Source organism: Cupressus sempervirens, chromosome 11 (assembly GCF_028749045.1).
Source record: "Cupressus sempervirens isolate cs-2001-9-10 chromosome 11, ASM2874904v1, whole genome shotgun sequence".
Lineage (NCBI taxonomy): Eukaryota > Viridiplantae > Streptophyta > Pinopsida > Cupressales > Cupressaceae > Cupressus > Cupressus sempervirens.
In genome coordinates, this window is record NC_143128.1 from 61,265,151 (window position 1) to 61,279,597 (window position 14,447).

General features: G+C 36.8%; 1 protein-coding gene and 1 non-coding gene across 2 annotated transcripts; both read left to right on the forward strand.

The window, feature by feature from the left end:
- The first annotated feature begins 4,434 nt into the window (after positions 1 to 4,434).
- On the forward strand, positions 4,435 to 4,555 carry LOC149528252 (U6atac minor spliceosomal RNA). The gene has a single exon (XR_016359419.1). It is a non-coding gene; the product is annotated as a U6atac minor spliceosomal RNA (small nuclear RNA).
- LOC149528253 (SART-1 family protein DOT2-like) lies at positions 4,503 to 7,049 on the forward strand. The gene is made up of 6 exons (XM_089808855.1): positions 4,503 to 4,542; positions 4,728 to 5,349; positions 5,504 to 5,889; positions 6,011 to 6,231; positions 6,346 to 6,430; positions 6,576 to 7,049. The coding sequence occupies exons 3-6, from the start codon at positions 5,602 to 5,604 to the stop codon at positions 6,651 to 6,653; spliced, it is 672 nt and encodes a 223-aa protein (XP_089664981.1). The 5' UTR covers positions 4,503 to 4,542; positions 4,728 to 5,349; positions 5,504 to 5,601; the 3' UTR covers positions 6,654 to 7,049.
- The last annotated feature ends 7,398 nt before the right edge of the window (positions 7,050 to 14,447 follow it).

Sequence of the window (14,447 nt, forward strand, 5' to 3'; positions counted from 1 at the left end):
GGTTGCAATTAATGCTTGCATTAATAGAGGTGGTTGAAAAATTGATGCAGGAGCATCCAGAGGTATAAGGGCAATCCTGTGTCACCCAAAAAAATGTACTTAGACTTAGTTTATGTTTCATGTCTTTACATTTTTGGATACCCATTTGGGTCAAATAAAGGTTCCAACTCTCACAGTTCCACTATCAGTGTGTTTGAAAATCTCGAAAAAAATAGGAGCATGCAATTTGGCCATCATTTTGGTGACCTAGAAGGTGTGAATTGGCCAAATGAATGTAATTGTGATTTAGAGCATTTCAGAAAAAGAATCAGGTCAATAGGCCCCACGGTTTGAAAGTTATTGCAGTTTTTCAGGTTTTGGAGACCTCCTAAGAATGCTTCAAAGTCAGGTTTGGGGCATTAAATGACCTCAAAAAGGGTCAAAAAATGGGGGACAAGCAAAGCTGGTCCATAGGGCTATAGAGCGCTTCGAGAGCTTTTCGAAAATGTAAACGGTTCGTCAATCGGAGCTACGGTTCAAAAGTTATGCCTCCCGAAAGTTCGGTTACCGTTTCTGGATTCTTCTAGATTTGCACCGACTTCTAATGCAGCTTCCGAAACCTTCTATTTCGTCGGTGGATGCCTACTAGCACTTTCTAGAATGTACTCCTAGTCCTTAACCCTCCGGGGTCTATTTAAGGAGATTTATGGCATTGTAAAAGGCAGTTCGGAGTGGAGTTTGAGAGGAGGTGCTAAAAGGAGAAATATTCTCCAGATTTATGCTATTGTAAGCCCTTAGGGCATGTTCTGAAGTTTATTTTCTCTGTACTATTTGTACTAGCTTATTTTCTCAGTTAATATAATTTCCCTTTTCTGTTGTGTCCATTCTGTTCTTGGGTTGTGTCTCCATCAAAAATAGTTGTATTTTTTATGAAGAAAATTGAATTTTTCCATTGCCTTTTTTATCATGAACCAATAAAGTTTTAAAAAAATTGTATTTTTCAATTTTAAAAAAAAATGCAAATTAATAAACTTTTTGCAAACATTGGTATATCAATGAAATTTTTAGATTATAGAATTAATATGGAACTTGGTGATTCCATTAGTTTCCTGCCAAAAGCAGGAACTAATAATAATTAATCATGGATGATTAAAAAAAATCATAATCTCTCAAAATGCGTTAACACACCATCAAAAATTCCATTCAATGCATAAAAAGTTGCAAAGAAAACAAAATAAAAAATTACCAAGAAGACCATATAATATCATATATTTTTATCATTCATATATACCAAAGCATTATGTTTATTGGACGTGGAAGTCATTAGTGGGAGTTTTCATACAATTCTATAAAATGTGGGAAGAAATCTCTTTATTGAATACAAAATGTGTTTAAATACAATTCTATAAAATGCTGAGGTTGCATGCTTTAGAACAAACCCAATACAGATTACTTCTTTATAATAATGTGAAGTTAGATAACCTTCTCTCAGGGACTGATATATGTGTTAATACAAAACTTTAGTCTGCGGCCTTACTGCTCATTCATTGCTTTGGAAGTGTGGTGCAGTCCATAGTTTGGTTATATGTTGCAGGTCCCTTGGTTGTGTCCTTTGGGTTGTAGGTCCATTTAATGTTGTTTAGGGATTTAAACTTTCAGAGGATACCCTATTAATGTATTATGAATTTTATTGGAATTTATTAAAGCAAACAACGTTAACTACGATTTCTTTGGCAAAGTGCTTATCGGGAATATAGGCAGTTTGCTTTTTTCTTTTGGATATTTAACATGTTTCTATATCTAGTGTCTTGCAAAATCTGCCGAAGGGGAATATTGATGTCATGAAGTTAATACAGCATCTTTAATTTGTGGGTATTTACTATTTCATTTATTCTGGAGTTTGCATTAGGGCTGCCCGATCGTCCCCCGCCTTGGCAATGTCCTTTTTGTGAGATGTTAGTCAGTTGTTTCAGGAAAATTCTTAGTGTACTTGCATTCAAAATTGGAAAGTTGAGGATGGTTCCATTTCCACTCTACTATAATCTGGCGAATAACTGTAGAATTTCAGGGGCCAACTATAGCTCCCTCCTGCCCTAACAACTATAGCTGGCGAGGGCCCTACAAATATACCTCCCAGAAGGCCAATATATCCCCCCTACTGCCTGACTGGGCCTGTTGGGTGGGAACTATAGTTGGGTTGGATGGGTTGTAATGTCCCCTTTTTAGCATTCATAGCATGATGTTGTCGTTAGCCTATTTTCTCACGGTCTCGTAGGCTAACCAAGACATTAAAGGGACTTAGAGGTCATTTGACCTAGATAGTTTCAGTTGCAGGTCTTTCTGAGGGGTTTTGAGGCAACTTTGGGCATACTTACTATTTATAGTAAGTCATCTTGGACATGGTCGAACATCCAGGGGCAGCGGTATGTCGATGGTAATTGTTTAAAATCAACAAGAAAACTTGTTATCATTTATAAGATTTGTTATGCATTGATAAAGCTATTTTATAAAGTTAAATTTAATATTTAATTTTATTAATACATAAACTATAGTTTGTGAGAAATATTTAAATTAAAAGAGTCTCATTTATTTTATAACACATTGGAGACATAAGTTACATAAAGGGAGTTATGTTTTATCCCACATGGAGAAAACAAAGGATTGAGCTCTTGTGAGAACACTATAAAAGAAATAGAAGAGCTTCTTTTTAGTATGCTTGAATGAAGATTAATGTTATGTTGTTAGATATCTGATCATCGGGCTTGGAGGACGGAATCCCTTTTTGCTATGATTCTCTTCGCTGTTGAAACACACAGTCAGGAGGATTAACGGTGTTTCCAAACACACTGGGTTTCATTTAGTGTTTTGCTACAGTACGGATGAAGAGTGTTTTGCTACAGTGCACGTGAATATTGTTTTGCTACAATGCGGATGAATAGTGAATTTGCTACAATGCGTTGCTGAGATCTTGCCATCCTGTTGAGATTTGAGCGCTGCATGTCAATTTAGTGAGTTTGCATGTCAGTTTTGACAACTACCCAAATCTTGCATGTCATAATTTATGGTTGCATGTTGCTTCTAATCAGCTGCATGTCAAAATTTATGGTTGCATGCTACTTCTAATCATTTGCATGTTAGTTCTTGGCGAATTTGGTGGTTGCATGTCAAAATAAAAGAAATCTATGCACAGATATAACACTAGAAGTAGATCTGGGCATCAAGAAGAATCAGAAATTAGACCAGCTGAAGTGTTTTGCTATAGTGTGGATGAATAGTGAATTTGCTACAGTGCGTGAACATTATTTGCCACACGTTTATTGTTTGTTCTTGCTGTTTTGAGGGTTTGGAAGGCTGCCAACTACATCTGCAAAAGTACTACAGCAACTAATTCTAAGTTTCTTCTGTCAAATCTTTATACTTTGCATTCTCGTTGTTAAATACGAGACTGATATTTGTCGCAGCATGTTAAACAATTGTATGAGCACATTGACATGGCAAAAATTAATATTTAATTAGCAAATAAGAAGTTTCAAATTTTCCTATATATTGTAGTATGTGTGCCAAGTGTTTGACAAAAATGCTATGTTGAGTTATTAAGAAAATCAAATGATATCATAAAGTAGCTTGCAAGTTTCTTTATTTTGGAAAAAAAAATAGGGAAGAATACTACATGGGTTTGGGGTGGGAGGAGGAGCTGGTTATCTATTTCCATTTTTAGAGCCACTTTCATGGATGATTGCTAGGTTTGTTTTTTTTTTCAAACTGATGTTGTAATTTAAAATATTGCTTGTACCTTTTATATCTTGCAAGTACCTCTGGAATCACTTTATTCAAAAGCTTGGTATTTATACTTGAATTTTATTCAAAGTTAATTTGATATATTATTATGTTTTCTAGAATTGAAGTTGCAGCCTCCACTGTAAGTACTTCCTTTATTATTTTTTGGGTAGGATATATTTTATATTATTTACCTCATGATTGGCCAGTCTTCACATTTATTAATACCCTGATATCCTACAAATGTTAAATTGTGATAATTTTAAGTAGTAGTTGTTCTAGTTAATAGACTGGTGTTACACTTTTACCAAATTGGATTATAATGTAGCTAATATTTTTTTCCCTTGCTAGGAAACTTTGTCAGAATAATTGTTTCTAATTGAAAACATTTGTGCATACTATTCTAATCTTTTGCATGGCAAGAGAGAGTTGTGTTTTTGTTATTTTTGCATCTCCTTGGATGTCATTTCACTCGATCTTTGCACGGTGATCAGTGATTTTGAAGATTAGGATTGCAAGGTGATTTTGATTTTCCAAAACAATTTCTGAACGAATTCCTTTGAAATGACGAGTCAAAGTTATCTCTGAGCATTTGATACATTTTAAACCTCTATCTTGCTGTGAGCTTAGGATATTTGTGGATAAGAAGTTCACTCTTTGTTGATAAGAAATAATGTGACATTTGTAGAAAGGAAAGATATTTGTCATCTCCCTTTATCAGGATGGGAACAGTCTTTGGACTTTCCATTCACAAATTGCCAAGGCAACCTGATGCTGGTGCTACATGTATTGAATTTATGAAAATCTGTTTTGCTGACATTATACATTTTTGTTGTTTCTGAAACAGAAATAGTTAAGCTGTTTCTTATTTCATTTTGAAAGATGTCTGATTTTTATTATATGCTTGGTATCTTATAATTAAGCCCTTCTTTGTATTTGGCACCTGATAATAGTATTTTTGTTTGTGTCAGATACGTAAGAAGTTGCATATTGCAGCCATGGGCAATCAAGCCGATGAATCACAGGCTCAACCTGGAACGAGCACATCTGATTATTATACTCATGATGAAATGCTTCAATTTAAGAAACTCAAGAAGAAGAAGGAATTGCGGAAGAAGGATAAGCTGGATGTTGATGCACTCGAAACAGAAGCAATTACTTCAAGACTGGGTGTTGAAGACCTTAGTTCCAGGGCTGGTACACAGAGAAAGATTTTGAGGGTGGAAGCAGAGAAAGCAGAGGCTCAACAACGGAAAGATGCATAGGGAACTGCACTAAATAAAGCAACAGAGGCTTCCAAAGGGCTGCGAGATGCAAAACCATCAGATGAAATGCAGGTGGATGATGATGTTGATACTATTTTTGGTGGGAAGGACGAAGATCTATACAAATCATTGGAGAAGGCTAGGCAAGCAGCTCTAAAGAAACAAGATAAAGGTATTGGCTCTGGTCTTCAGGCAGTGGCTCGCATAGCAGTATCTGCAAATCAGTTGAATGGAGATAGCCAAAGCCTGTCATCAAATGAAGCACCGGACAATAAAGTTTTATTTACCGAGATGGAAGAGTTTGTGTGGGGTTTACAGCTTGATGAGGGTGCGTAGCAAAATAATAAATATTAGAATTAATGATATAAATGTTTTATTTCTTCTTTTGTGTTAGCAAATAGCATTGATGAGTTTGATTTCTCATATTATATTTTCAATTTTCTGTATTTCGTTTAATGGAATTTCCTTGTTCTTGGAACCAGAATCTCACAAACCTGCAGTTGAAGATTTCTTCAATGAAGAAGATGATATTTCAAAACCTTAAAAAGAAGATTCTCTTCGTGAAGAAAAAGGTGTGTGGATGCTAGAATCGATGAACAAGGCAGAACTGATGAACAAGCCAGAATCTTATCATCATAAAGAAGACAGGGAGGAAGAGGTGATAAAAGATGACAGTATTAAAGAAGCTTCTGTTGGAAAAGGTTTGGCAGGTGCCTTGCAACTGTTGAGGGAAAGGGGTGCGTTCAGCGAGACTGTCGATTGGGGTGGAAGGAATATGGATAAAAAAAAGAGCAAGCTTGTCAGTGTCCGAGACAATGATGGACCAAAGGAGATACTTCTGGACCGTCTAGACAAGTTTGGTCGTGTAGTAAGTATCTTTATTTCTAGAGATGTCATGTTCTTAAAGCATATGTTTCATTTATAGCTCAAAACAGCAATACTGCATTATTCAAAGAAACAGAGTCCCTTGATGCTGTCTTTTTTTGTAGATGACACCGAAGGAAGCATTTCAAAAGCTATCGCACAAGTTCCATGGAAAAGGCCCTGGCAAAATGAAACAAGAGAAACGAATGAAACAGTATCAGGAAGAGTTGAAGCTAAAGAAAATGAATTCTAGGGACACACCATTAATGTCCATGGAGAAAATGTGTGATGTTCAGTCCAAACTACGGACTCCGTATGTTGTCCTTAGTGGTCAAATCAAACCAGGGTAAATTTGTCACCTCTCTCATGAAAAAAAGAGTTATTTTACTGAAAGCATTCTATATTTGTTTGATTGTTGCCAGTAGTAATTTGATTTGTCTATGTTTTTGGGCTGCCGTAGACAAACTAGCAATCGAAGAAGTGGTTTTGCAACTGTTGAGAAGGAGCACCCGAGAAGTTTGACACCAATGCTTGGTGATAGGAAGGTTTGTGCTATCATCATGTCTCATCAGATTTTTGTTTATTCCATTTACCAGAAAAACTGAATTTATGAATTTATTATGCATATTTTACTTGAACGCCACAATTGTTTGTATTGTCTTTAAGCTCACATCATTGCCTTCATTATAGGTTGAGCAATTTTTAGGTATAAAACGCAAGCCTGAAGTTGGAGCAATGGGTCCTCCAAAGAAACCAAAGACTTCATGATGTTGGAGATAGCAATCATATGTGGGATCTGGACAGTGTTGATTATTGATGCTACTAAAGGACTCTTCAGTTCTAACAATTGCTTCTCTGATGTTTATGTGATCTGGTTGCTGTGGCAAACTGAAGATTTGGGATACAAGTTGTTTGTGTTTTGGGGACCACATCTTTCAATCAAATAACATGTGGGTTTATGAGATGTTGATGCCAAAATAGTGTAAAGTAAAGTAGTAGTGCATTTGATATAGCAGGTCAGTATGCAATGGGTTATTGAATAAATGGATAGAATGTATTGACCAAGAGAAATCTCTTTATTGAATACAAAATGTGTTTAAATACAATTCTATAAAATTTTGAGGCTGCATGCTTTAGAACAAACCCAATACAGATTACTTCTCTATAATAATGTGAAGTTAGATAACCTTCTCTCACGGACTGATATATGTGTTAATACAAAACTTACAATACACAAAACTATACTTATGAAGAACTACACTCACAGATTACAATCTGTATCAGATATGCTTGGTAAAAATCAGACTCCTGCAATAATCATTAATATAAAAATGACATGCTCTGCAGATATAATTCACTACAACATAAAACATCATCTGCTTCAGACTTGATGGTAGCAACCTATACATAAAATATGACTACAGATATATTCTGCTGGGAATAGCAACAAACCCAAATTATCACTAAAAGTCTCTACTATTACTTTCTTGACTAACTTCAACAACAACGTAAACGCTGGACCGGTGACTTTTAAGAGTACCAGCAGAAACAAGAAACTGAGATGCTTTGCATTCCAAAAGGCCACTATGGAGATCAACAGACATGCACACATATGACCTTCCATTTTCTAGCGTCGAGGACTCTTCATTGACCTCAAAAGACGTAACTTTACAAATGGAATATGGTCCAGATGGTAGATTCTTCACAATCTCAGAATGCTTGAACATGAGAAGGAAATAGGCATCGCTAAGTGAAGGCATCACAAACATACCACCTGTATGTTGAAGAATTCAGAGTAGGTAAGAAGAATGTCCTCTTGGAGCTAGGAACTCCAAAAGATATTATTTATAAGAACACATTTTGAGCCGATTCTTAAGATAATATTTAACTAAATATTTTGATCAGATGTTGAATGTTATTGTTGTCTGACTAATGTTTGTATTTATCAAATTTTGAAATTATTACAAAACTTTTCAGTAATAACATATCGGGCTTGTGAAAAGAAGTATGAAAAATTCCTTTTAATGATGCTTTTACAGGATTCAACTTTATTGTCTTGTTTTGAGTCAAAATTCTACTTGAGCCCCAAAAAAAAGAATTACAAGTAAGCTAGACCTAAAATAATTTCAGCAGAGCGATGAAGGTAAAGCGATACAAAACACTCTGATAGTAAATTGGCTTTAGAAAGATTACAAAACACTCTGAGTTGTGGTTCTCAAATAGACAAAACTGTAATGTTCCCTCTCCTTTAGGAACTTAGCAACCAATAATAAATCGATAAGCCTTTTCTTTTGTTAAGTCCCCAAGGCTGAGCGATATTTTAAGAAAAGAATGAGTTGTTTCTGAATCACTTAATTTTTTGATTTCCAGGCATTGACAGGGGCCACTGTGAGCTGCAAAAGATTATTTCGTGATAGCCACTTATGAGGATGATTTTACTAATTAATGGTAAACTTAATACCTGAGGCTAGTTGTGTTAAATCAAGGATTTTGAGTTGTTCACAGTTTTTTGATGGAGAGTATAAGTGGGCCGATGGGGATTAGTAATGATTATGCACCTTATGAAATTGTTTTCTCTGCAAGAAATCACTTATCCTTGCTTTTTACAGGACACAAACCCTGTAGAAGTTTTCTTTCAGTAAAACCCCAGAAGAATTAGTAAGGAATCAGTTCAGTCTCAAAGTTTCAAGCCTCAGTAGAATTGGGTACAAATATGTATTCAGTTGATAGTTTAGAAGTAGTGTAAGGGTATTCTCACAGAGATTTTGGTGTTTTTCATCAGTCTCAGCATACAAGCAGCCAGTATATTTAAAATGCAGCACTCAGTTATCTTTCCAAGGTCTGCTGGACAAATCCTCTGACAACGATCAGACCAATACTAGTGGTAGGCATGTTGTAGGAATTTGATTGTTTTTTTCTATTAAGATAGTTTAAACATTTACAAGTATATCAGAAGTCTGAAATAAACCATCGTATCACATCCCCATTTACATGTACAGTTACAAAAATTATGGGGAGGTGATAACAAAAATTAAAAGATCCGAGCACTATCAGTTTATACACTTACATCAACTAATCACAGCTTATATTTTACATATTTATCATAGCAAAAATTTGACTAAAGAAGAAATCTAGCTCCAGCCATCATTCTGGCTGTCATGCCCCTATTGAGCCACTGGGACTTCTTCACTGCTCTAGGTCACATCAGCAAATGCCTCCTCCTGTCTGCCTGGGCTGGTTCCTTGAATTACATTACTAGCATTATTCAGCTCAGCTGCCTCTGAAGGGGTTAACAAGCTTTGGAATTCAGCAATATAATTAGCTGCATGCACACTGTCCTTATTGATCAGCAAGTTGCCTTCTCGCATAAGGATCATAAAATCAGTCCTAGAGATATGTAACACCAACGCCACCTGAGACATAATGTGAAAATGGGTGAGTTTAAAATTAAACTAAGTAAGCACCCTTTTCTCCTCCTGAAAGATTTCTTTATTCCTGTCCTTCCAAAGAGTCCATAGGATTTTAGTTGACAGAGCAAACCAAAATGAATTAAGTTTAGAATGAAATTTCTCAACATAACCAGCAAGAATCTCACTCCAAGTAATACTATCATCACAATTCCAAAGACAAGGAGAACCAAGGAAAATGGACCACAACTTACGAGCATAAACACATTTGAAAAAAAAGTGCTCAAAAGACTCAGTCACCTTGCACAAACTACAAGACACAGGTGAACGACCACAAGAAGAAAGGACTTGATCGACAGCTAACTTCTTTAACAATAACAGCCATTTAAAACAATTTTTTTTGGCTCAGCTTTACCTTTCTAGAAAAAATCAAAATAGAAGGACCAATCAGAGAATGGATTAATTTGCCCCCAGCACTGGATCACTCTAGCAATGAGAGAGGAATCATCCTAAACACATATACAGCCCTTTAGAGGTGGTCTCTTTCAACAGTTGCCCATCCACCCATTTAGCTTTATCAAGAAAAACCTTTGAATCAATAATATCACATGGGCAATTAAACTTAACTACTTTCTTAATCATCGTGACAGTCCTTTTCTGAGACTCGGCAATATTAAATTTGCCTCTTAGCTCCTCCCACTCCCCTAACCTCCTACCTATCAAGGTATCTTGAGTCAATGAAACCCCCTTCAGGTTCCAAGTTTTGGCTGAACAGCTCTGAGTAAGGGCCAAGGGTTTATTGTTATACGAGAGCCCCCACCAAATAGATCTATCCACCACAAGGAAACAAAGAGGTCCTCCTACTACTTCTCTTTCCTGAACATACTTCTTCACCTGAATCCAAGCCTTCCAAAAGGTCTGGAAAATTTTTGACCCAAACAATCTCATTTTGAACTCCCCTAACACAATATCAATCACTGGGACATCCTTCCAATTCTTACCTTTCCTGATGACTGATTTCAAAAGATTATTTTTAATCAGTACTTTCTATGGCTCATTTACCCATAGGGCCTTTAACACCCATTTGGATGCTAAAGCCATTCCTTGGGCTTTAAGATTCTTCAAACCCAACCCTCCTTGACTTCTTACTTGACAACACCATTCCCACTTAACACAATGCCTCTTCTTATTCCCTTTCCCATCTGACCACAGAAAGTCTCTAAGAATCCTTTCCAACATATTCACATGAGAGTTCAAAAACAACCAAGCTGAAGCATAAAAGATATGATGTGAGGATAGAACTTTTTGAACAACTTACAACCTACCAACAAATGACTAGGAATGGGACTGCCATTTCAAGTGTTTCTTATTGATTTTTTCATACACCCATTCGCACATCTTATTGAGATTTGGCTCCACTGAAAAAGGTATACCCAAGTATCCCTTTCTGACTAGCCAGTTCAGAGGATCAACAGACCGACCAAAAACCTTAGACTTAGAAGGAGAAATCTTAGATCCTGAGGCCATACAAAAGAAATCAATCCTTTTACAAGTGTTCTCAAAATTTTCCTCTGAAAGTCCTAAGAACAACGAAGTATCATCAGCAAATTATGCAGTAAGCAAATCCTCTCCATTGGGCAAGGAGATACCTCTTATGGGTGTCCCCAACTCCTTTGCCCTTAGAATGTAATAGAGTGCATCCACTGCGATGACAAATAGCAAAGGGGCAATCGGGCAACCTTGCCTAATTGATCTTTCTAGAACAATTGGTTCTGACATGCATCCATTTACATCAATGACAGTATTGGCATCCTTGAATAAAGCTTTCACCCAATTGCAATATGTTTCCGAAAAACCAAATGCTTTCAGCATACCAATAACAAATTCCCACACAATCCTATCATATGCCTTCTCAATATCTAACAGGATCATAGCAACATCTTGCCCATCGGCTTTAGCCCAATTTAGGGCCTCCCAAGTAGTGATAAGATTCTCCAAAATATACCTCCCTTGGATAAAACCTATCTATGTTTGTGAAATAAACTTATTTAGTAACCCAACAATCCTTCTCGCTAATGTTTTAGCAAGAATTTTATATGACAAGTTTAATAAAGTAATAGGTCTCTAATTCTTGACCAAAGACTTATTCCCCTCTTTAGGAAGCAACTTAATAACTCCTTTATTTATGGTGCCCCCTAATGACCCCTTCTTATAAGCTTCTTTATACACCTCCAATAGCTTAGAATAGATCCAACTCTTGTTTTTCTTATAGAACTCTACAGGAAAACCATCCAAACCAGGAGACTTCCCATTAGGAAGGGAATCAATAACAGCTTCAATTTCCCCCACCGAAATATCCTTACTTATGTTCAACTGCTCCTCCTCAGATATCTTGGAAGGAATGAGCTTAAAGAAATCACCCATCACTACTCTGCTATCTGAAGACATTGTTGAAGAGAATAAGTTCTTATAAAATTTGAAAAAAGCTTTCTATATCTCCTCTAGGTTACTTGAAATCCTATCCCCAACAACAATATCACTAATCCTTTCTCTTTTATATTTGGCTTTGATAATGTTAAAAAAGTATCCCAACCCTTTATCCCCTTCATTAATCTAGTTCATCCTAGCTCTAATCCTCTGCCCTTGAATCTTGTACCTTTGTATACAACTCAATTGATGTTTAATGTTAACCAATTGCATCTCAAACTCCTCATTTAGCCCTAGCCTTTGCAATTCCTTTTTTGCCCCTATCAGCGTGTTCTGCTAGAAGGATTCTTCTTGACTCCTTTCCATAGCTAACTTCTTACCAATGACTTGGAGAAGATTTTTCCAAGTCTCCACCTTCAAGTTCTAGAGATCAATAGGCCCCAATGAAGGGTTACTAATCCTAAGGATCTCCGAAACCATAACTATAGCTTCAACATTCTCAGGTTCCTCAAGAATCGAGGAGTTAAGCTTGAAAGCATTCTGAATCCTCTTCGGGACATAACCACTTCTAGGACCCTCAATCCTATAGCAATTATGAATAGGAGAATGGTCAGAGAGGGAAGCTGGAACAACTTGCATCAGAGCATGACTCTTTTGCTGCAAGAAGGCAACAAAAGCACCATCCCCATACACTCTATCCAATCTACAATAAACCTTTTGTTTACCTGACTAATTATTACACTAGGTGAACCAAATGTCTTGAAACTTCCCATACATATTCTCCATAGGGTCCACCAAATTAAATTTCCTTTTGAATTTGTACCAAAAATACATTTCATTACCTTTCCAACAATGAGCTAGCCCGCCATTTTTATCCATTCTGTGCTCCACCATGTTGAAATCCCGCACCACAACCCACGATATTTTTGGCAAGCTACCACAACACCACTCCCACAGCTCTGCTCTTTCTCTATAATCATTAGATGCATATACATTAAAAATACCAAAAATACTATCTCCTTGCTTAACAGTAACCCAAATTACCTTCTGACACTCCGAACATCCATGGCTCACTATTGAATTCTCCCATTTAGGGTTAATAAGAATAGCCAATCCACCCTTTCCTCTCTCATGATCGGAGTGGAAACCTACAGACTTATCCCGAAGAAACTTCAATATAGAATATGCTTGAAACCCAACCACCTTAATCTCCTGTAAAAAAATAAAATCCTTATCCTTCAACTTATTACACCAACTTCTAACCAAGTACTTCCTATCTAACATTTCTAGCCGCCCAACATTCCAGCTATGAATATGTATCATCATTAAAAGTTAGGGGGGGTTTTAGAACTATTACATAGCTTATGAAAGCAATCTGGAAGATTCCTCCTCCCTCTACCCCCTAAAAGACTAGAGCTTCTTTCTACAGTCTTCCTCTTGTTCCTAACAACCTCTGTAAACTAACCCTCTGAAGAAGATCCTTCCAAGGCTAAAGAACTAGATGAAGAAGTATGAGCTGAAGGCAACAAAAATACCTCCTTATTTCCTTGTTGAACCTTACCTGTGTTCTCTTTAATAGAAATGAGGGGTAACTGCTGAGCATTGAGAGCAGGCCGAACATTAATGACCTCCTTGGGGATTCCAGATGGACCTCCTGACAAGGGGCAAGCTATGAGCACAGGAGTAATCTCAGAACCACTAGCCATAGCCGATACCACATCAAACTCTTCTTCAAAAAAGGGGTTTGACAGTGACAAGAAACTATTGTTCAAAGAAATGTAGATAGAATTATCAATAGGAGGTTGAATACCTGGCATGGGTTCGGGTTCCCCCGACTACATGATATCTATCTCCTCGGGATGACTTTCATTACACACATCCCCCTTAGAAACTTTGCTAGCACTAATCTTACCTAAGTTTGGCAAACTAGCAGACTCCCAATTGTTGACTACATTGAATTTTTCTTTGTGAGAGGGCTGAAGAATTAGGCAATCTTTTTTAATATGCTCGTTAAATCTACAATAAAACAAGCATTCAAATTTCCCAATAGGGTAATCTCCCAACAAAAATTTTCTCCTTCAAATTCTAAAGAAATATTATCAGGGAAATCCACTTCTAGAGCTAGAGCCAAAAGAACCCTAGCATTGAGGTGAGGCAAAGTAACCCTAGATTGTTCAACCTATAATATAGAGCGTAACAGCTTCAAATTTGTAGGATAAATGGCCAAAATTCCACATTTAGGTTTTTGATTTCCACCCAATACGAGGGACCCCTAGCAACTACGTTTTCAAAATCACCTTTTGGAGACCATGGGTGAACCCTGAACACCAACCTACCAACATTCCAAAACCGTTTTTCGAAAACTTTCTCTTGCATATTGTGATTTCTAAGAAAAATTACAAATAAACCCTTTTGAATCATTCTACAATAAGTCACATAAATACCAAGTTTCTTACCCCAAACTACTACGAGCCAATCATCAAAAAACTTCCTAGCAGGTAAGGCTTCTTTATCCAAACATATGAAGAAAATAGCAATACTTTTAAGCCTAGATGTTTCATTCAAAATAATAGACACCATGTCCTCATTGAGGGAAAGAGAAAGAACCTTGGGACCGAGGGAAGAGCACTTACGATTCTCTCCTCCACTTCCACCAATGGTGGCACCAAAATCGTCGAGGAATCCACCTCCATTGGTTGTGGCCCGTCTTCCTACTCCACGCTGCTCT